This window comes from Tamandua tetradactyla, chromosome 1, assembly GCF_023851605.1.
Source record: "Tamandua tetradactyla isolate mTamTet1 chromosome 1, mTamTet1.pri, whole genome shotgun sequence".
Taxonomy (NCBI): Eukaryota; Metazoa; Chordata; class Mammalia; order Pilosa; family Myrmecophagidae; genus Tamandua; species Tamandua tetradactyla.
The window spans coordinates 219,177,914-219,202,060 of NC_135327.1; the positions used below are offsets into that span (position 1 = coordinate 219,177,914).

Here is a 24,147-nt window from a genome sequence, read left to right on the forward strand (position 1 = left end):
GGGTGGGGCAGGGGCAGGGTTCAGATTCCTGGGATGGGGAGTGTTTCTGGTCACCGGACAGGGGTGGCGTGCTTAGGTGTAGAAGGTTCAAGGAGCACTGCTTCGCTTGCTTTCTATTCTGCATCTCCCACCCTGCATTCCTGAGGGCTCTGGGCCTCCATTTGGAAAGGCATACATTAGGCTCTTTGCCCTAGCTGAATGGTCATCTGTTCTCTGTCTGTGTTTCATTTCCTCAGCTTTTGCAACCAGGGCTTCCCTATGTGGTGTAAAAGACCCCCTCAGGTCACTTATACCCTGGAATTGCTTTCCCAGTCATTTTTCTATCTCTTCTCTAGCTGTTCCTTGAAGTAGAGGTGAACTCAACCTGTCATATTCAGCCTTCCTCCTAGAAGTTAAGATATGCTTTTTATTGAGAAATTGTTCAGTATATGTCCAGTGTTGGGAATTTTATTAGGTTTCCCTTCCTGAATTTTTATATCTATTTCATCCATATTGACAATGGGTTCCTATTAAAAATTGGCAACTATCCATTAGTCATTTCTCATTTGGTTGTATTGTTTTTCCCTTTGGATGATTATTTCATTATTACAGTCCTATGCAATCTGTTTCTAGTTTATATCAAAATAAGTTCTTTTTTTTTTTAAATACTGACACGTGGTCATTTTCACTATTTTGTAAGTGCTCTTCTGATTAGAATGACGTACGTTTTCCCTTCCACTCACAGGTCTTATATGTATCTTTCAAAGTCTTTCTCTATTATTGTGAATTCTAAGAAACCATTTCTTCAGCCAGTGTTGCAAACTTATTGTAACCTGTCTAAAACATACTTAGATATTTCACATTTTTTAATGAACCAAGTTTATTTATATTTTTTAACTTAGTGTCTGTTTTTGAGTTATAGCATCAACTATACTATGCTTTGGCAAATTTTAAAAGGTTCCTCTTTACTTAATGTATCAAAATAAACCTAATAGATTTATGAATGAAAAATTTACTGATAAATTGATTATTTTCAGGAGCTCAAACTAAAAATTTAATGTCTTCTTAACCACCTTCTTATGTAACTAGTTGATTGACCAAAGTTTTCAACAGAGTACTACTCAAGAAATAGTGATACCTTAAAACAATTTTTGGAAATAATACCGTGAAGTAGTTCACCTTTTTCTTTTTTCCCTGGTTGTTGTTGACCTCTGAACTTTTTAAAAAATATATAAAGGAAATTATTTTAAACATACAATTTTATCATTCTTTTGACTTATATATAGGTTAGTAAAACTGGAGCTGAAGGTGCTGTGCTGGATGAAGCTAAGAACATCAACAAGTCACTTTCTGCTCTTGGAAATGTCATTTCTGCTTTGGCTGAGGGTAGTGTGAGTATGCATGTCTTCTACTCACCTGTTATTTTCAGAGGGATTATTTAAATATAGGTATATGTGTGTGTATGGATGGACATGTGTGAGAGAAAGATTAATTGTGTTTGGATAATTAATCTTTTTTCTTTCTCTTTTTTTCTTTTTTCTCTGTGTAGACATACGTTCCCTATAGAGATAGTAAAATGACACGAATCCTTCAAGATTCATTAGGTGGCAACTGTAGAACCACTATCGTAATTTGCTGCTCTCCATCATCATACAATGAGTCTGAAACAAAATCTACACTCCTATTTGGTCAAAGGTCTGTTGTTTTAAAAAAATGCAAATCCTAAACAGAAAACAGGCCTTATGTTTATTTCATTAAATCTAGGAAAATGTCGAATAGATATTGTTTAAATTAGTGTATGTTGTTAGTGTGCCAGCCACACTGCTTTTTAACTGAAAGACATAATTCAAGGAAGACCTTATTTTTAGATTGTTTAGGATTGAATTAATTTTTAATACATATTAAAGTCAAATGTTACTTTAATCAAATTCATGTGAGAAGCTTTAATTTACCACTAAAGAAAATAGCATTTGAATCAAATAATAAAATATAAGCCAGATAAATAATCCTGTTAAGGCTATTGACATATATGATAGGTTCAATCAATTTATGTGAGATGGTTAGCTTAGAAAAATTAATAATAATGACTTTAGGGCAGGCCATGGTGGCTCAGCAGGTAAGAGTGCTTGCCTGCCATGCCCGAGGACCCGGGTTCGATTCCCAGTGCCTGCCCATGTAAAAAAAAATAATAATAATAATAATAATGACTTTATTTTTGACTTTCAGTGACAATTTCTTAATTCAGTCTTGCAGATGATTTGGAAAAATACAGGCTTTTGGTTTTTATTCTTAATAAAATTTTATTCTTAATAAAATTCTTAATAGGTTGTTGATATTCTTTAACCATTCACAGATTCTGGAGCTGACTCAAATTTATTTGGGTTGTGAATAAGCATTATACTGATTATATAGCTTTCAGTATTTAGTCTAAACGATAACTGGACAAGAATAGTTAACTATATATACACTCTACATAGAAATATCGATGTCAATCAAGAAGAAAGATGTTTTGTCCCATCCTTCTCTTTTTTTTTTTTTTCAATTACTTCCATTAGGGCCAAAACAATTAAGAACACAGTTTGTGTCAATGTAGAGTTAACTGCAGAACAGTGGAAAAAGAAGTACGAAAGAGAAAAAGAAAAAAATAAGACCCTACGGAACACCATTCAGTGGCTTGAAAATGAACTCAACCGGTGGCGTAATGGTAATAACTTAAGATTTTGTTTTCAGGAATTTGGGGGTGATCAAATAAAACCTAATACAATATTTTACATTAAATTTTGATGTTGACCTCTGATAATAAGCATTGGAGACACAAGAGGCCAACTTCTATAGGAAGCTATAGAAGTCATGAGATGGCAAGGAGCCTAAATTATGTTGTATTCAATAAAAAATGGCAAGAGATTTGGTGACTAGATTTAGAGGATGTGGTGGAGAGTCAAAGATAGTTCAAAGTTTTCAAATCTGATGAGTTAAACAGATGAGAAAGCTGGTAAGAGGAACAAAAATTGAAGATGAAATCAGTTTTAGACATGTGGACTTTTGTTAACCATTCTGTTTTCTTATTTTAGGGGAGACAGTGCCTCTTGATGAACAGTTTGACAAAGAGAAAGCCAATTTGGAAGCTTTCACAGTGGATAAGGATATCACTATTACCAATGATAAACCGACAGCCACGATTGGAGTTACTGGAAACTTTACTGATGCAGAAAGAAGAAAGTGTGAAGAAGAAATTGCTAAATTGTATAAACAACTTGATGACAAGGTAGGTATTACCCATGCCTTATTTTGTTTTAGAATATTATTGACATAGATATTTTTATTTTCTGATTTCAATATTGTGGGTCCTTGTGATGTATCTACATCTTCCTTGGTTTCTGTTAAACTTTTAACACTCGCAGAAAATATAATATCACAGTTCCATCAAGTTTACTTCTGTGCAGAAACTGTGTGGGTTGTATGTTTCTCCCCTACCCCTCCCCCCACCTTCTTTTTTAAGCTAAGATAACTTTCTAGAAGAAATGTGGCATTGGGTCATTGGAGAGCCTTAATGAAATGACCTGTTAGAATCAGGGGTCTTCGGAACCTAGTAAAAGATGATACAAGAGATTCTATGGAAAGAACAGAGTAGAGTGAAAATAATGTCTTCCTGCTTTGCTTATATCAGAAATGTCAGTACTGTGAAAAGTATCAAATTACGAACTGAATAAAAAGGAAGGCAAGGACAAGAACAGTAAAGAAAATAACAATTCCAGTCTTTGTTTTGTTTAAGCAGAGGTGGCTATGTGGCCATTATTTTTTAATAATGGCTTTATACATGTTAGTTATTTTTTAGCATTTAAAGTGATTAATGAGGGGCTTTCATAAATGTCTTTTTTTCTTGTTGCATAATAAACATAAACTCCGTTTATTGATATTGGAAGAAACTCCTGTTTCAACATTTTCTAAAGAAAAGAGATTAAAATAGCTATGTTGAATTTGGAGAAATGGTTTTGATTTGAGGGGTAAATCTTTTAGAAAAATATTCATTTACATAAACGAGACTTTGTTGGTTCTCATTTGATTCATACTCTATCTTGTCTAATTACACAGTTTGTATTGGAAAATAACTAAAACCTAGTTATGATCTATTTTATTTTTCAACCTGATTCTTTCAAATTCTAGGATGAAGAAATTAATCAACAAAGCCAATTGGTAGAGAAACTGAAGACACAAATGTTGGATCAAGAAGAGGCAAGTTGAATACCTTTCATGTTGCTTCAATAAAAGCTTTACAGTTTGTCATCAGAATTTAAATACGTAAAAATACGAAGAAATCATCTGGCCAAAAAAGTAAACTCTTCCTTTTGCTTAAGGCCATAGTGACCCTTGATTCCATTCCTATTTAAAACATCTGGAATCCTTCCTGTAATATCTTTTTCTACCTATTGCTGGAATAAAATTTTGTCTTGAGATCTACTGTACATTTAAGAATAAACTTTTATAGAAAAAAAGATGAAATCTATGAACTCAAAATATACTGGAGTATATTTTAAAATTTCTTGAATATGTATATGCTTCTTTGTGGATATGATCAATACTTTATATGGATTTAAGCAAAGATTGATGTCCTCTTAAGTTTGTTTTTTAGTTTGAGTTCCATGTAACTGGAGGGGAGAAGAAACCTTTTCTTAGTATTCTTCAAAATATAACTACTTTCTACTCTGTCTTTTCTTTTCCTCATTTTGAAGAAAAATGCTGTTTAGCACCTTAATCTCCCCAAAATAATTCTTATTGATCCAGTGGGGAGGGCTTATGTATAACAGTGAGCTGGAAACTCCTTTTTCATTTATACATGGAAATGAGGGAAGAAATGTAAAAAACACAGTTTTTCATTCTCACTCATGAACAAAGATAAGGTCTAAAGTGATTATTGGTTTTTGATCCAATTGACTTTATCTTTAATAATTGTATAACTTGAGTATGACTTGGAAGAGTGAGAATGTCACATGAACAAAATCATTTCCTTACCATTTCTACCCACATCCAGTCTGTTCATTTTTGCCATCTTTACTGTCACATTTCTTCCTCATTTTCTTTTCTTCCTTTTACTTAGTTTGGTCTGTCATTTTATCTCAATTTGCATAGCTGGGGGATTATTGGAAAATGATTCTTCACTTAAGTTTTTTTTGTTGTTGTTTTTGTTTTGTTTGACAAAGATTATACAACTGCAGTAAGAATGTTATTTACCACACATCCCAGACTCATCAAATTAATCCTGTTCACATCATCCTTATACTTATTTTAACTAGTGCGTTTTTTCTTGTGGGATATGAGTGCCATTTTGGGTTGGGTAAGTCCTCATTATGGAGGTTCTTCTTTCCTGTGCATTTAGCATCCCTGGCCTCTACTCTAAAAAACTAAGCAACTCTTCTAAACATCTACTACTTTCTTGTTTTTGTATACACTGTAGTGGATTTGGAATGCTGTATTCTTTCTAATACATAAATAGACATGGCTCAAATCTACCCATCCTGACCACCTTCTTCTACATGAGTATCCCCGCTCCAGAGATACTCCCCTTTCCTATACTACCAAGCATTTTATCCATTGAGTCTTATTTCTCTCCTATGGATCTCATATTCTGTCTTCTATTATGGTTATTTACATACCTAACCTCTTTTCTACTAGGCTTCTCAAAGGCAAAGTCTAATTTAATTTCCTTCCTGTCTCCCACAGTGTCTAGCACAGTGCCTGCATATAGTAGACATGCAGGAAAACTACTGAGTAAATGAATGTTGCTCCACTTCATAGCACCCCTGTTTCATTCCCTTTGTGCTTAGCAAATGGTGAAGTAAATAGGCTTTGTATACTTTGGTGAACATAGATATTTTATTCTTTATGTAGCTTCTAGCATCTACCAGAAGAGATCAAGATAATATGCAAGCTGAGCTAAATCGCCTTCAGGCAGAAAACGATGCCTCTAAAGAAGAAGTAAAGGAAGTTTTACAGGCCTTAGAAGAACTTGCTGTCAATTATGATCAGAAGTCTCAGGAAGTTGAAGACAAAACCAAGGAATTTGAATTGCTTAGTGATGAACTGAATCAGAAATCAGTAAGATATAGTTTTGTTTTCTTTATACTTTGAACAGTTGTTTAAATTGCTTATTTCTATGTAAATCCAAAACTAATAGCATCACTTCTTAAGAGACTTAGGTTTCAACTTCATTTCCTCCTATAAAGCTTAGCGATGGAAGAAGTAGGTTATCTTTTTAGTTCCTAACGATTTATTAGCATGTAATTAAAATACTATGTTAAAAGATGTTTGCGATTCCTAATATAAAATGAAAAGTTAGCTGCTAGTACCTGGAGAGAACTATTTGATGATTGTTCAAACTACATATTAAAAAATATGCATATAGAATGGGCAACGGTGGCTTAGTGGCAGAGTTCTCACCTGCCATGCTGGAGACCCGGGTTCGATTGCCAGAGCCTGCCCATACCAAAAAAAAAAAAAAAATGCATATAAAAAATAAAGAAAATATTTAATCCAACTTTTTGGAGTAGTTGTAAGGATATGTAATTTATGTTTGATTCACCATTTTATTTCCAACACCTGGAACAGTGCCTAGCTAGCATGATGTAGGAGGATCTTTGTGATTCCTCATTGGTGGTGATTTTTACCTGTTATAGCTTTAGGGTTAGGGCTAGTCATCAGCTGCAGTTGGACTCATGATCATTGTTTCCCACTTATTTCCTATTCATATTCATCTGTGTTAAGATAATACTATGAAATAGCATTTTTAAAAGGTTTCTTGCCCCTACTGAGTTAATTCTCTCTTGCTAATCTTCACATTTAGTTAAAATTTAAACTCTAAAGCTCAAGATACCTTTATAACTCTTAGTAGTTGCATTATTAGCAAAACTAATTACTGCTTGGAATTTTCTTACAACTCTATGAACAGCATTCCATGGTCTCCTATTGCAGTCTTCAAGATAGTTATATTTGTGTCCAAGATGAGAAGCTGAAATCTGTCAACACTAAATTGGCAATAGAATATATAAACCCTAGGGTTCAGCATATTTTTATATGCTTGCAATATTGCTGTTCACTTATTAGAGAAAATGTCTGGTTAATTTAAATATTTATTGTAGAAACATTAACACAACCTGCTCTTAATAGAATATAATATAGCTACTTTACAGCATAGTAGGTCTACAGGTTTGAGCTGTGAGCTAGCCCAGAATCTAGTAGATAGTTCAACACAATGAAAGCAGAAAATATGTGGCTCCCGAATCTAGGTAGAAAACTTGAAATACCTTTGAATAAGTACTTAAGTTCTATTTTCATTTAATAGGTTTAACTGTGCCTTTTGTTTTTGGTTCTGTTAGGCAACTTTAGCAAGTATAGATGCTGAACTTCAGAAACTTAAGGAAATGACCAACCACCAGAAAAAACGAGCAGCTGAGATGATGGCATCTTTACTGAAAGACCTGGCAGAAATAGGAATTGCTGTAGGAAATAATGATGTAAAGGTAAGCGTAATAGCAAATTTTAAATATAATTATCTGTAGACAACTCATACTTTTACTATTTCTTTTTCCCAAAGTTTTTTCATACCTTTTTTTCAACAGCCATGTGCAGTAGATGGTATTAACTCCATTTTAGATAGATGAAGAAACAAGGGGAGAGGAAGGGGGGCCCAAGGAGATGTATCCATTAAGTAGCATTTATTGGTCTGGTTCTTCCCTCTACTACTTAAAGATTTTACATTTAGAGCTTATGTTAATAAATTACTATACATGTAAGTAGGTGATTGGAACAACAGTGAAGATGACTTAGGGGATAAAACAATTCATAAATAAATTGGCTTATGGTTGCTTAATAAAGAATAAAAGATGAGCATAAAAAAATATAGTATGAAAATTTCAAACACATATATAGAGGAAATATAATGAACCCTAGAGTTACCAGTTATCATAATTTTGCCGTACTTGTTCAACTATGCGTTTTTTCTTCTCTAGTAATCTTTATTTAAAGATACTAATAGATATATTATCACGAAGCTGGCAGTAAAAGTTTCAGTGACCTGATAGTAGTTTTAAAAACTTGGACTATAAAAAGTAAACTAAAAAACATCTGTAACAACAAAAAACCTGCACATAATGTGAAAGATTTGTATGTTGCAGTAGGTATTTATTTGGACTTTTCTTTTTTTATTAAATCCTAATTATAGTAACAAAAATGACTGACATACTCGGGTTTATAGTGAAAGCCTGCAAAGAAGCCTTGTTTAACAATTAGTTGGAAATAAAACAAGTTTTCAATACAAAGCATGCTTTCTTCCATGGTGTTATTTAGAAGTGCTGTCCATTGGTGGAAGCAAGGATTCTTATGACCCTTCTTCATATATTGTGTCATTTCTTAATGTTAACTCATCTCATTAAAACAAAGGAAAAGTGTTGTTAAATACTGGGTGGACTTGACTTGGGATCTCTTCATCATCATTCTGGACCTTCTGCCATATCTTTTTTATGGTAAAGTAATGTGAGATGTAGAGATATGTGGGAATGTTCTGGGATAAAAAGAAACAGATTTTACTTTGTATCACTGAACCACGAGAAAGGCATTGTTGAAGATTTCCTTTGTAGATTTGCAGTTTCTCTTTAGATCTTTCGTTTAGATCTTTTCGTTTCATATTCAAACAATCATAATTTAAGTGAAAAGCATAGAGATGAAAGAGTGGGAAAGGCTTATATTTAATGGTAAAGTCAGCAGTGGCATAAAAGAATCTATGGATCCTTAGTATTTTCATTGTTGCTGTCTAATTCTTTTCCAACAATATCAATAAGCATTGATGAGTTCCACTTAATGTTTTATTTTTTTTACAGAAGGGTTCATGATTTGCATATTACAACTAGATAGCATTTGACAAATGCATAATGCCATGTATCCACCATTAAAGTATCATATAGAATAGTCCCTCAGCTGTCACAAACCCTGTAATTCACCTGTTCTTCCTTTCCCCACTCCTACCCTCACCCCCCAAACAATTACTTTCCAGAATGTTATATAGTTGGAGTCATATATATGTAGCCTTTTCTGGTTGCCTTCTTTCACTTAGTGTGTATTGAAAGTTCCTCCCTGTCTTTTTATGGCTTGATAACTCATTTGTTTTTATTGCTGAGTAATACTCTATTGAATGAATGTCCCACAATTTCTTTATTCATTCACGTATTGAGGGACTTCTTGGTTACTTCTAGTTTTTGGCAGTTACAAATAAAGCTGCTGTACACATTTGTTTGCAAGTTTTTGTATAGACCTAAGTTTTCAACTCATTTAGGTAAACATCTAGGAATGCAATTTTTGAATTGTATTATGGTAAACCTATGTTTAGCTTTGTAAGAAACTGCCCAACAGTCTTTCAAAGTGGCTGTATCATTTTGTATTCCTACCAGAAATAAATGAGCCCCTGTTACTACACAACTTTGTCAGCATTTGTTATTGGCAGTTTTTTTTTTTTTAGCCATTCTAATAGATGTGTAATGGTATATTGCCGTAATTTGTAATTCCCTAATGACATATGATGTGAACTATCTTTATTTACACTTATTTCCCATCTGTATCTTTTGATGGGGTGTTTGATCAGATTTTTGTCCTATTTTTTTTTTATTGGGTTGTTTGGGTTTTAATTGTTGAGTTTTAAGAGTTCTTCGTGTGTTTTGAATTCAAGTCCTTTATCGGATATGTGTTTTGTAAATGTTTTTCCCCCAGTCTGTAGCCTGTCTTTTCATTCTCTTAGCAGTATCTTTAGCAGACCAGAAGTTTTTAGTTTTAATAAAATCCAGCTTACTAATTTTTTCTTTTACAGATTACTCTTTAAGTCTTGTATGTAAAAACTCATCATTGGCTCCAAGAGCACTAGGTTTTCTCATTGTTTGCTTCTACAGGTTTTATTAGAGTTTTATATCTTGGTCTATGATCCATTTTGAGTAAATTTTGTGAGAGGTATAAGGTATGTTTCTACAGTTGTATTTTTGCATGTGATTGCACAGTTGTTCCAGCACTATTTGTTGAAAAGAATGTATTTTCTGTATTAAATTTCCTTTGCTCTTTTTCATTGATTAGTTAACTGTATTTGTGTGGGTCTTTTTCTTGAGTTTTCTACTTTGTTCCATTGATCTGTTTGTTCTTTTGCCAATACTCTGTTGAATAATATGGTTTTATAGTAAGCCTTAATGTTGGGGAATATAAGTCCTTCAGCTTTGTTTTTCTTGCATATTGTGTTGGCTATTCTGTGCCTTTTTGTCTTTCCGTATAAACTTTATAATCAGTTTGTTGATACCCACGAAGTAGTTTGCTGCGATTTTGATTAGAATTGTGTTCTATAGAACAATTTGGGAAAGACTAACGTCTTAACCTTGAATCTTCATATCCATGAACATTGACTATCTCTCTGTTTATTTAGATATCCTCTTCTTTTATCAGAGTTCTTTAGTTTTTCTGATAGATCTTGTGTGTATTTTGTTACGTTTACAATTAAATATCCTTTTTGGGGGGTGATAATGTTAAATGGTAATTGTGTTTTAATTTCACATTCCAGTTGTTCATAGCCAGTGTATAGAAAAGCCATTGACTTTTTTTATATATTAACTTTGTATCCTGCAACCTTGCTATAAGTTTATTAATTCCAAGAGAGTTTTTTGGTCACATCTTTGGGTTTTATACATAGACAATTATGTCACCTGCAAACAAAGACCGTTTTATTTCTTCTTTCCTAAACTCCACTTAGTTTTCAACACTGAATTTTGTACTGGAATTTTATGAAGTTAAGGAATACATCTTTCCCTATTACCTAAACATCCTTTTATTATTATTAAGGTTTTGTTGTTTTGTTTTGTTTTATTAAGTTTTAAACACAGTTAAACAGAATTTTACTGAGGAAGTCCTGTGAAGAGGAAATCCAAAAATCAGAACAAGAAAAGCATCTTTTTTTTATATGCATTCATTTTTTTTTTATTTATAGACATGTATTAACATTGTTATTTTAAAGAATTAGAAGCTAAGGCAAAACTTGAGCTGTTTGCCTTTTCAATTTCAGACTTCCTATAAATATTGAGTAATAAAATATTTTATTGTTTTGGAATATTTTTGAGTCCTAATTAGAAAAACACACTGAATGTTTTTGGCTTTAATTTTTTTTCATTTTTTATCACAGCAGCCTGAAGGAACTGGCATGATAGATGAAGAGTTCACGGTTGCACGGCTCTATATTAGCAAAATGAAATCTGAAGTGAAAACAATGGTAAAACGCTGCAAACAATTAGAAAGCACACAGACTGAAAGCAACAAAAAAATGGAAGAAAATGAAAAAGAGTTAGCAGCATGCCAGCTTCGTATCTCTCAAGTACGTGTTACCAAAGTTTCTTCATTTATTTAATAGGCACTATAAATTGTATTTATTGTGAAATTTTCAGAAAAGTAAATTATTTTGGATAACAAAATGAAAAGGTTAATTTAGTCTGGTGGTTTTTCTAGTCTAGCTGCAGTATTACAACATAAATGACTTAACTAGGTTAGATTTGTTAATATAGGTCTGTTAACAACACATATTTACTTTTTAAATTATATGACTGATGAAGAATAATGGACAAAAATTGTAGGGTTAATAAAATTGCAAGGAATCAAGTTTCTGGCTGAGACCATTCACCGAGTTAGGGATTGGCAAAGGAGGGAAGGGGCTAACATTAGATGGAGATAACTGTAAGAATATTATCTCATATTTCAGCTTTCAGTGCCTTAGTTGCAAATGTTATAAGCTATACAGATCACCTTTTTATAGATTAAATCCTTTAGCATTGTAAATCTTGCTCCCTTGAAGACAAGATTAAATTTAAGTTTAAATTTCTTCATTAAATTTATCATGTATTTAGATAATATTGATAAAACTTGCTTTCAAATATTAACTGAAATATATTCGTGAACTCCATATCACTGTTATTTTTTCCAAAGCATGAAGCCAAAATCAAGTCATTGACTGAATACCTACAAAATGTTGAACAAAAGAAAAGACAGCTGGAGGAATCTGTTGATTCTCTAAATGAAGAACTAGTCCAGCTTCGAGCACAAGGTATGAGTTTCCACTTACTTATGAATTATTTCTATAGTAATTCTTTAGTATTGTTATGATAAGTTCATATTCACACTGATAGAGGATAGTAGGAATATGGATAACTTTGACTAGTAAACAGTTTATACATTTTAATGTAGTTATGAAATATATTTTTGAAAATTGTGTTTGAATATGGAAATAACCAACCAAAGAACTTAAGTTATGAATTGTTTATATATAAATATTGACATAGGGGACTTGGAAAGCTATTGCATTTCTCTACCATGCCCTAACCCATTTTGTTCTGGGATTATGCAAACTAAATAGAAGAATTCATAACATCCCACAAAAAAGGTGTAACTAATTAAACTTGGAGGCAAGATTTACTACATGGCATATGGATAATTTAAAGTTAAGTCCTGCTAAGGAGCAGAGCCCTTATAAAACGCATTCACTCCTTGGTTTATATGAGAATCTTGTAGCTTATTACCTGTTTTCTGTTTGCTCTCCCTACTCAAACAGAGAAAGTCCATGAAATGGAAAAGGAGCACTTAAATAAGGTTCAGACAGCAAATGAAGTTAAGGCAAGTTTGATGTTATATTGCATTTTAAAGGCTTTAATGCAACAATATTAATTTTTATTCCGCTGATTATAACATTTTTTCCTCAATAATTTTAGCAAGCTGTTGAACAGCAGATCCAAAGCCACAGGGAAACTCATCAGAAACAAATTAGCAGTCTGAGAGATGAGGTCGAAGCTAAGGAAAAACTTATTACTGATCTTCAAGAGTAAGTACTGTTTTATTTTCCTCTTGCTCTTAAACTGAGATATTAGGAAACTAGTTTAGAAAAAAATGGAGTATTTGGATAGGAGGGAATAGGCATGTCCTTATTAGAAATCCACATGTTACATTGAAATTAGAATTTTTGATGTAGAAAATGTGGAATTTTCTCATTTATGAGTATACCTTTGAAGGTGAAAATCTTGAAACGTTTCTTGCTCTTTTGATCTAAATATGCAGTAGGGAAGGAAACAAAATGGGAAAAAAAATCAATTTAAGCCTATGGTAAATAGTGACCATAATCTTCTCCAAATCATTTCCTCAACTTCCTTTTTAAAAGGTTCTTAATTGAGAAAAAACTTATTTGAATAAAAGTTAGTTTATCTAAGATATTTTCCCTACTTCTATAACCCTATACACAGAGCATAGAATTTATAGAACTCAGAAGTCAGTATTTGAGTAGGAACCAGAGGAAAGTAACAAAACAAAACAATGTAATGACAAAGGTTGGGACATAGTTCTTACTGTTAATACCTAATGGAATTAGAGGTATTATTCTGAGAGGTAAAAGGTATAGAAAAGAATCAACTCATGTTTTCAAGGCAAAAGATGAAAAAATATTGTAGCCGTATCCCCTTCTCCTCCATGGGGACAGGATAATAGGAGGCCTTGGCTGTTAGAAAGGGAGATTTATGGAAGTTAAGAAAAAGTTTAATGACAGCATTCAGAAAAGTGTGACATTGATACTCTATTATGTTTTTAATTTTGTCAGCCAAAACCAGAAAATGATGTTAGAACAGGAACGTCTGAGAGTAGAACATGAAAAGCTGAAAACTACAGATCAGGAAAAGAGCAGGAAGCTACATGAACTCACGTAAGCAAATGGTTTAATTAAAGTTTAAAACTAAAAACTAAATTAGAGGATTGCAGGCTTTTCTTTTGAATGTGTCCAGTGGATACATTTTTCACTTTTGTGGGCTAAAGAGTTTTTTTTCTTAAGCTCTCTGAGTTTGTTTGATTTATATCTAAAAACTTGCATTATGTCCTTGTACTTTTATGAAAAAAAGTCTTATATTTCAGTCGTGGTCAACATTCAGATTCCTTTTTATCACCTTTTTTGCGGTTTCCGTGTTACTTTAAGATCCATCTTGAAAATGTACCTAAAAGATGACATTAAATAATTCAGATTTTTTGAATTTTTGTAAAATCTGACCTGTGTGAAGAGCATGATTGTTTTACCATTGAAATGAGGTTTTACTATTTATTTTTTCTAAGTTACTAAGTATAATTAATGCTCCATTTTCTATAATCTAACCAGGTAGAGAACTCATGATTATAATTTTTCACAGCTCTTGAATTTGTGAGAGATAACTGGCAAGTGAAAAGGCTTGTTATTAGAGATCATATTATATCAGAGTTTATTTGATTTGATAAAGATTCTACTGAATCCACATCAGCCATACTTTGTTTAGAATAATTTTAATGTGAAATAAGATGGTTTTGCCTTTAAAAATTTATAATCTCTATAGTTCCCAGTTAATTCAAACATTTTTGAATAATTACCAGAGTGGCATATTTTAAAATACAAAAGAGAATAGCTCCAATAATTCCTTATTCTTTGAATTCTGCCCCTTTTTTCCCCACCTTTTCCGTTGCTGAGAGGTGTTAATTTTTTTCTTTTAATATAATAATTGATCCTTTCAGGTTAAAAATATATGATTCATCTTTTGTTCTAAATAAAACTAGAATTTTTTGGAATTAAACTTGGAGTATATATTTATATTCTTCCACTGTTTAGGGTTATGCAAGATAGACGAGAACAAGCAAGACAAGACTTAAAGGGTTTGGAAGAGACAGTGGTAAGAAAATCTTAAAAATAAATAGACTTGGGAACCATTTTATAGTTTCTTTTTTCCTCCTGCTTATTCTAAATGTAGAGTCTGAATTCCAAAAATTTTACTGTTCTTAATTCAAGGCAAAAGAACTTCAAACTTTGCACAACCTACGGAAGCTTTTTGTTCAGGACCTGGCCACCAGGGTTAAAAAGGTAATACAACAATGAAGATGAGCAGCTCCTCACGTGCTTTTTAGCCATCTGTATTTGCTCTTTAGAAAAGTGCCTATTCATTTCCTCTGCCCGTTTTATAATTGGATTATTTGTTCTTTTGTTGTTGAGCTGTGTAATTTCTTTATGTACACAAGATATCAAACCTTTATCCACTGTGTGGTTTCCAAATATTTTCTCCCATTGAATTGGCTGCCTCTTCATCTTTTTAACAAAATCCTTTGAGGCACAGAAGCTCTTGATCTTAAGGAGTTCCCATTTGTCTATTTTTTCTTTTACAGCTTGTGCTTTGGGTGTAAAGGTTAAGAAGCTACCTACTATTACTAGATCTTGAAGAAGTTTCCCTACATTTTCTTTTAGAAGTTTTGTGGTACTGGCTCTTACATTTAGGTTTTTAAGCTGCTTGTTGAAGTGTACTTCAAAAATTGCTTTTTTTTTTCTGTCTTTTCTTTGTATATATATGTTGTATTTTACAACAGAAAAAGGTTTAAAAAAAAAACTAGGCAGTTATAGTAATGTTAGATAAAATAAATTCCTGAAATAAAAAAAAGGTAATATGACAATACTGAGATAAGTTGTTTGTGTAAATGGTGCTTACTCCGTAATTCTCTATTCATAAATGAAGTAGTTTTATACTGTCATAATAAGTGGTATACTTAAGCATAGAATTTTTTTAATCTATAAGTTTTTTCATAGAATTCATCAGATCTTCTTTTCTCAGAGTGCCGAGATCGATTCTGATGACACTGGAGGAAGTGCTGCTCAAAAGCAAAAAATCTCCTTTCTCGAAAATAATCTTGAACAGCTCACTAAAGTGCACAAACAGGTAATTAAAGAGCATGTTTTGTGATAGCTTCACCATTGTAAGAATCCAAAATTGAGAGTGGCAAGTTATTTTAGTCTTCAGTCTTTCAAAGCCCAAGGAGTTTTCATATCCTGAGCCTTACTTCCATTATTTTATAGAACAATTATATAAAGAAACTGCTAACAGTTTTTAGGAGAGTTAATAAATTTTTTTTAACAATGCTGTTAGCAAAAGAGGCCAATGAGAACATGAATTCTTATTTCTTCTGGAAGACTTCAGCCCTGCCTGTTTCTTAATTTATTCATGGTAATTTTTAAATGTCTGGCAAGCAGATCTTTATAATTAGAAAATTCGTATTTTTTAATCTGTTTCCATTTAATGTCTCAGATTGTGAAATAAATAATAAAATGAGGCAGTTTCTTTTTAAAAAGTAATGTTAGGGTGCACAGGTGGTTCAGTGGTAGAATGCTTGCCTTCCATGCAAGAGACCCGGGTTCAATTCCCAGACCATGCACCCAAAATAATAATAATAATAATAATTTTATTATGTTTTTGCTTATTTTTTATTACAGCTTGATAGATGATTGAGATTATTGTTTTTAAAATTTCTTAACGCACTCAGTTGTTTTATGTCTGTTACTCTAAACCTGATGTGTGCAGTAGGAAATTTTAGCCTTTTATTTTCAACACTTATTAAGGAGTTTGCTAAGTTTATGTTTACTTGTAGTCTTATATTTCAAAAAGAATATTCATTTCCACTAGATTAGTATCTTACTGAAGAGACCTAGACCTAACTGAAACTTATTGTCTTCCCATAGTAGGGGGAAAGAACAATCTATTGCCCTCCCAATTATTATGTCACTACCTAAATTAAATAAATGAGAAAATCTTACTACAAAATATAGTTTTACTTCTCTTCTAAAGAGAAATTTGAAATATTTTTACTTTGTCCAATTTCTTTTAAAACTAGAATCATTGTTTTCTTTATATACCTTTAGTTGGTACGTGATAATGCAGATCTTCGCTGTGAACTGCCTAAGTTGGAAAAGCGACTTAGAGCTACAGCTGAGAGAGTAAAAGCATTGGAGTCAGCACTGAAAGAAGCCAAAGAAAATGCTTCTCGTGATCGCAAACGCTATCAGCAAGAAGTAGATCGCATAAAGGAAGCAGTCAGGTCAAAGAATATGGCCAGAAGAGGACATTCAGCACAAATTGGTTAGGAGAATACCTTGAAACCTTAAAGAATGTTTTCATTTAGTTGGAAACATAATCTTATCCATTCATAATGTGTTGGCATGGTGGTACTAGTCTATTTTAGTAATTTACAAAAGAGAAATTGAAGAATAACTACATTTGTAGGACAGGAAGTTAAATAAATAAGAACTAGATAATCAAGCAAGAATGGCCAGAGATAGGAGGAACTATAGAGTTCAGTGTTACTAAAGCCAAGGAAGAATTGCAAGAAAATAAGTCATCAGCATTATGTCATGCTTTAGAGTAATCGTTGGTACAGAAACAAGATTTACAAGGGACTATGGATTACATAGTTCCTGGAAAAAAAGAATGTAAACAAAAGCACAGGAATTTGTTGTGAACAAAGAAAAGAGACCTTAAAAAAGGCATGCCAGTCATGTACTAAGGTTTATTCTAAATTCAGTTTTTGTTTTATATTAGCTAAACCTATTCGTCCTGGACAACATCCAGCAGCCTCTCCAACTCATCCAAGTGCAATTCGTGGAGGAGGTGCATTTGTTCAGAACAGCCAGCCTGTGGCAGTACGAGGTGGAGGAGCCAAACAGGTGTAAGCATTTACACATGGCCACAGGTTTGTAGTATATTTGGCTTTTGACTCATAGCTATACATGGAAAATTTGTGTTATCGGTTGTTCAACAATATTTTGAATTTTCATATTAGTGTCACAGTTTTCTTTTATGCATGTGATTGTAAAAGTACTACTTGGCATGATTTCTTCATGTTCATATCATACTCTGTATTCAATTTTGTGTCCTTATTGTTTTTAACCTAACATATAGATCAATTTTAATAGCTTTTCGTATGTTACCTAATGAATATACCATACCTCCTCACCTTTTAGCTTTTTTCCAGAAGATTCCCAGATGTGGAATTACAAAATGCTATGGACATTTTTAAGGCTCTTGATGCAAAATGCCATGTTACTTTCCTGAAAGATTGCACTGAACTGCCTGTTAGTTATAGATGTCGCATCCTTGCTAGTTTTGAGTGTTGGCAGTTTTGAAACATTCTCATTTAGTAGGCCAAAAGTGGCTTCTGGTTGATTTATTAATGTTTTTCTTATATTTATTGTACCATTTATGTCTCCATTTTTTTATGAGATAATTCTCTGTACCCTTTTTCCATTTAGCTGTTGGTAGTGGTTCATCTAAATACATTCATGAGTTCTTATTTATTCATTTATTTTTTTTATTATACAGGTAATAATTTTTATTATACAAGTAATAATCTGTTCAAGTAAGGGCATAAAGAATATCACAAAGTAAAAGAATAGAGAAACCACATATATCATATGTAGCATTCTAGAGCTTTCTTTATATAACTCTTAGATTAAAATGTTTAAACTGTTAATAAATATTCTAGTAACATACTTTATTCTGTTATATATACTACTTTGTAGCTCCCTTTTTTTAACTTAGCTATATGTTCTGAACATTTTCTTTTATTACATGATTGATTAGTTTTAATACCTGCCTAATAGTTCATCAATGACAGAAACTCAGATTTTAACTCTTTAGGAAATTCCAGGATTTTCAGTTGCTTTTGAAACTTAAAAAGTACTAAACAGTCATGAGATAGTTTACTGTAACTGTTTCTGACAAATAGTAAAGCCAGTCTTTTTTTTTTCCGCCTGGGCAGGCCCCAGGAATCGAACCTGGGTCTCTGGCATGGCAGGGGAGAATTCTGCCGCTGAGCCACCATCACCCCACCCAAACCAGTCTGTTTTAATCTTGCTTCTTTTTTTCTTTGATATTGGTGTAATATTGTTTCTCAGTTTGAGTAGAGAATTCACCATTTTAGAGAATTCAGATTTCTGATAAGAATATAATTTTTATCCACACAGTATATGATTTGAAAAGAACATGATTTTGAAGTTCCATCTAAGTTTGAGTTGTGATTTTTCTATTTCAATGGACTTGAGCAAATTGCTTTTTTTTAACAATTTCTTTTTCATTTTGATTCCATTAAAATTCACCATAAAAATAAATTTGAATTCATAGCTTAAGTATCTAATATATCTTTAAAACATAACATTTTTCTGTGTAACCTCAAACAGCCTAACAAATTGCAACTAACAAAATTAACATATTTTCCTAGTATTATCTAATACCAAGCAATATTCAGGTTTCTTCTAGTTGCTTTTTTAAAAAAAAGTCCTTTCCTTCTGTTTCAATCAGGATAGAATCCAGAACCACTGTTAGCATTTGATTATATCCTTTAAATTTCTTTTAATGTGTAAAGTACCCTCTCCCCACTTTTAATAACATTGACTTACTGAAGCAAATAGGCCACTTATTGAGCATGTCACCTGGCTATGTGTGAGTCCTTCTGTGTTTAATTGTCTCCCCCCATCCTTTACATTTCCTGTAAATTGGAAAGTAAATTAAAAGCACCAATTAGATTTAGACTAAGCATTTTTTGAGAAGACAACATTGTAGATTATATGTGCTTTATATTGTGTCACATCCATAGGCATACATAAAATACAATTATAGGTGCCTTTTTTTCTCTTTGAACAACTTTTCTGAGCCCCCTTTCTTAGTAAAATGGAAGTAGTTAAGATGTCTTTACATAGCATAGAGTAGATATTCAGTAGATGCAGGCTGCCCTTTTCTACCTTTTTGGAAGTGGGAGCTGAGCTAGGAGTTTATCCAACTATGAGATTATAAGTATAAGTTGTTCCTTTGGGGATATTTTCACATTAAAATTCATATATAAACTTTAAATTCATATCTCATTTGCAGAGAAGGTAGGCTGTGGCCTTTGTAAAACATAGTTAAATTTTAGTTATAAGGTAGAACTCTGAAGCCAGTGTGATATTGGTTGTTTTAGTAGCACATGAGGAAGAAGCTAACTTTGCTTAACTAGGTTTTCAATACTTGTAATGATAATATAATTGTTTAACACACTTGTTTCATTAGTAGTCCGAAGGATAGTAGTTCATTTTTTTATAACTCTTAATGTCAGTCTTAAGCTATGACTTAATAAGAGTATATTATCCATTTAAAGTGATATGTTATTGAAAATTAAATACTTGGAGAAATTTTAAATTACTTTTTAAACATTAAGAAAAACATTCAAAATGCTTTTTTTTACTATGATAACACTTAATTTTTTTAAATACAATTCATATTATCTAATTTGTGTATTTGTGACCATACAATATTCCTTATTACTCGTATAGTATGTGTACCAGTCAGGAAAAACTATAAGTTGGAGCACAAAGTAATTATCAGTAAATGATTTTCATCATCTTGGGTTTACTGGTCTACCTATGTTATGCTGGAGAATGGGATGCTTGAATTCATAACAGGACAAATTCTCAGGGAGCCTTTAACACTATTATTACTTGGACTTGAAGGAAAAAAAGAAGGGGCATAGTGGCTCAGTACCTAAAAATTTTGGTAAGTGTGAAGATAATGGGATCCATCACTAATGTTAAAAGAGGAAATATTTCCAATATCTATATCCAGAAGATTCCTACTTGTTGCAAACAGGGATTTACCCAGAGTGTAATCAGAGGTATAGTGCAGGCCCAAAAGAATCTTCCCTTTCTTTGACTCAGTGTCCACAATCCAAGTTCAGTATATAGTTGAATCTTTCCCTACTGTCAAAACACTGTTTTATTTTGGGGATGGATGTGACACACCTTTAGTTGATTTTTACATTGCTGGGTGCATAGTACTTTGATCAGGGTGGGTTTCTCCAAAAGCAAAGGTAAGTAGACAGTCTAATATAAGGATACTTCCAGGTAGCTTTTGCTGAAATTGTTTATTTCACCATCACTTTTCTTACCACATGCACCTCTTCATTGTTTATCCCTATTTCTGTACTCCTTTTTTTTCCCCCTCCTATTTTACAAGTACTGTATGTGTAACATTGTTAGTGGTCCTTGACTTAAGAATGATGTTGATACTCGATTGGATTATATTTTAGTAATCATCTTTTTTTTTCTTTAAATAGCAATGTTCTTAAATTCTTAGATACCATTTGTTCAGCTGTCAAACTGTGAATGTTCTCAAAATATCATGTAGAAAATTCTTACAAATATCTGCATCGCTGTAGTAATGACCTATGAGTAATACCCCTTTTTTAAGACAAAAATAGTTTATTTACACATCACTTCACCAGTAGCTCTTGGACAGAATAAAAGCAAGTGAATGACTGATGTTTTTGTTTGTTTGTTTAATTTTAAAAACATTGTACTGCTCATAAAACAGCCCTGTGTAAGAGGTAAATAAAAAAGGAGAAAATCAGTGTTGACCTCTTTTTAATATGGGGGAAACTGGTCAAGCTACTGGCCAAAATGTTTTTAAACTTTTGGTTTGCTTTATTTACTTGTTTCATACTTCTGCATTATCATCTTAACTAAGCACAAGATTTTTAATAAATAAAAATGTCTTCTATGTGTTCTCCCGTTTTCAGGTGGTGAAAAAGAATTGAAGTTTGAAGCGGGCGTAGTATCGAGCAGAGTCAGTCATTCAGTGACTAATCTCTACCCGTTGGGGATTGTAGAATTACAACTTTTTTTAATGTATAAATTATACTTGGCCTGTACAGCTGTTTCCTACCCACTCTTCCTGTAAAACTCTGCTGCTTCCCAACACAACTAGAGTGCAATTTTGGCGTCTTAGGAGGGGGAAAAAATGACAGTTTACAACTGTGGCCCTATTTATTACACAGTTTGTCCTTCGTGTCTTAAATTTAGTCTTCACTGTGCCAAGCTAACTGTACCTTATAGGATTGTGTTTTCTGTTTTTGTATTATTTTTGTGTGTGTTTAGATTTTAATCTCAGTTTAAATTAACTAGCTGCTATTGCTTCTTCTTTTTCTTTTCTTATTAAAATGTCTTCCTTATTTTAGGGGTGAAACATTTAGATTAAATGTCTTAAAGTTTGCCACTTATATAGAACACTACATGCCCACAAAATACATCAGGTCAGTACTGTATTTTTAAATCCCTTGAAATGATTTCAGGGCTAAAATTATTTGTACTGTCACTGAAATTTGCTTCTGAAAACTACTGTTTGAGCACTGAAATCTTAAAATAAGGCATTTGAGACTGAACAAGGCTACTTAAACTTTATTGAAGTGACTGATGCTGAGTTATTTTGAATAGAAATGCTTTACATATCAAAAGCAAATCTAAGAAAGAGTTTGAGAAAGGATCTAGTCTCTTCTTCCTGATTCTATACTCAACATAGCTTGATGGAATGAAAATACCTGCTTCATTCTGGTGCGCCTGATAGCTAGTATAAGAATTGGACAGGTAGTAATTTGTTATCTTTAATATAGGGAAATGAATTAAGGTATTAGAGAAATGTAATTTCTTATTAGTATTGTATTGGTTGATCTAAATTTATAGCTTATGGAAATTGGGAAAAAATGTGAAGAAACAGGACAGATATATGGTGAATTTAAAAATATGTAGGTAAATTTTGGTCTGAAATCTCTGAGGTGTTTTTAAACTGCTACACTAAGTCATACACTATAATTTATTTTTTGTTTAGCCTCAAAATAATGAATTGTTTGCAAGTCACTAATAATCCCCATTAAATAAATTATTTTGTTAGCTATAGCCCATAGTTTTGTAATTAATATTAAGTGTGTACCTATTTTTGTCACTTCTTCCTCAGATTATTAAACTAAATCATTGGTTTATTTTAGGAAGTTATAAAAGTAATAGGAAAAAGAGATTTCAATATCTGCTTCATGGGGGGAGGGGACTTATTATTTTAGCAGAAATTAGGAGAAAATGGGGATCTAAGGTATTTAGTAGAAAAACTTGGGAAGTTCTATGTTAGGGTATGGTTGGTAGAATTAACTTTTTGAAAAAGTTTTATACACAGATATTTGTATTAAATTTGGAGCCATAGTCAGAAGACTCAGATCATAATTGGCTTATTTTTCTATTTCCTTAACTATTGTAATTTCCACTTTTATAATCATTTTGATTTAAAAGATAAATTTATTTATTTTTTTAACAGTCAAAGATTCTTGCTGTTGTAGTCTGCAACCTTTAAAATGTTTGTGTTGCCTTAGGACTGATAAAAAGAAACACTCCAAAAATTGAGATGAAACCTTGGTGCAGCGAGAAACAAGTTATACAGTTAACTGTTTAAAAAAATTAAAAATGCTATAGCCTGTTTATGATGATAGTTCTCTAAATGGGGAAACATTTGGTTGCATTCACATAAACATTTGTATTTTGTTATCAAATGTAAATCTTGCTTCTTTGACAACATTCATACATGAAGCAGAATTTCTTTTTTTCTTGTCTGAATATGGCAGTTTCATTCCTATAAGTAATGTATCATGGGTATTGGTGCTGTGACAGAAACAATTTGTAACTAGCATGGTTCAGAATATACAATTTTTTTTTTTAGTCTTAGTGTTTCTTTTCTATTTATAATTTCAGACCTTTTACCGAATGTATCAGGAATTTCATGAATTTGTTTTCAGTGGAACTACTCTTTCTTTTAACTATGATAGGTCATTAAACAGACCATGTACTCTTGTAAATGAAAATCTCTTCCTGTAGAACACTGACACTCAGTTCAAGTTGCAGTGTCCTTTTTTTTGGACTGGATATATTTACATTCCTTTGAATGGAATTGACACATGGCTCAGAAGAGAAACTCAGTGAAATAAAAGTAATATTTATTCATGGTGATCAATTAAATTATTTGCCTAACTTAAGAATACTAACTACTGTGTGTAACCCTCAATTTGACATAAGATGACAGAGAAAAGTCTGAGTCTACCTGTGGAATATGTTGGTTTATTTTCAGTGCTATAAGATACATTCAGAAATAATTGGTTTGGGGAAGACGCCATATAATTTTAAATTAACCTGCATGCTGTAAATGTGTTTTATGTTTAAATAAAGAGGAAAATTTTTTTGAAATACAATGACTTCCTTAACTTATTTAGTGAAATAGTGAGAGGTTGATTTTATATGACTAAGTGGCTTTCCATCTTGACAACTCGAGTAGTAACTATTTTAGGTTATTATTATATTCATATATATTTTCCTTCCTAATGTATTGTGGCCTCTTCGACAGTAGCTATTAAATATGTACGCTGAAGATTTAAATGCTAGAAATGAATTACCAGTCTCACTTTTATTATTTTACTTTAATAGGGACTCCATTGTTCTGTTTTCTATTT

General features: G+C 32.2%; 1 protein-coding gene across 1 annotated transcript in view; it reads left to right on the plus strand.

Annotated features, from left to right (window-relative positions):
• KIF5B (kinesin family member 5B) overlaps positions 1-23,889 on the plus strand; it is a 49,147-nt gene extending 25,258 nt beyond the window's left edge. Inside the window, exons 9-26 of the mRNA XM_077152262.1 lie at positions 1,266-1,370; positions 1,529-1,674; positions 2,535-2,683; positions 3,051-3,244; positions 4,144-4,212; positions 5,866-6,072; positions 7,350-7,493; positions 11,177-11,365; positions 11,971-12,088; positions 12,593-12,654; positions 12,750-12,859; positions 13,625-13,726; positions 14,651-14,711; positions 14,828-14,899; positions 15,639-15,743; positions 16,721-16,937; positions 17,397-17,547; positions 21,403-23,889. Of these exons, the coding sequence (XP_077008377.1) occupies positions 1,266-1,370; positions 1,529-1,674; positions 2,535-2,683; positions 3,051-3,244; positions 4,144-4,212; positions 5,866-6,072; positions 7,350-7,493; positions 11,177-11,365; positions 11,971-12,088; positions 12,593-12,654; positions 12,750-12,859; positions 13,625-13,726; positions 14,651-14,711; positions 14,828-14,899; positions 15,639-15,743; positions 16,721-16,937; positions 17,397-17,527 (2,181 nt within the window). The 3' untranslated portion in view covers positions 17,528-17,547; positions 21,403-23,889. The remainder of the gene's footprint in view (positions 1-1,265; positions 1,371-1,528; positions 1,675-2,534; positions 2,684-3,050; positions 3,245-4,143; positions 4,213-5,865; positions 6,073-7,349; positions 7,494-11,176; positions 11,366-11,970; positions 12,089-12,592; positions 12,655-12,749; positions 12,860-13,624; positions 13,727-14,650; positions 14,712-14,827; positions 14,900-15,638; positions 15,744-16,720; positions 16,938-17,396; positions 17,548-21,402) is intronic.
• Positions 23,890-24,147: the final 258 nt, after the last annotated feature.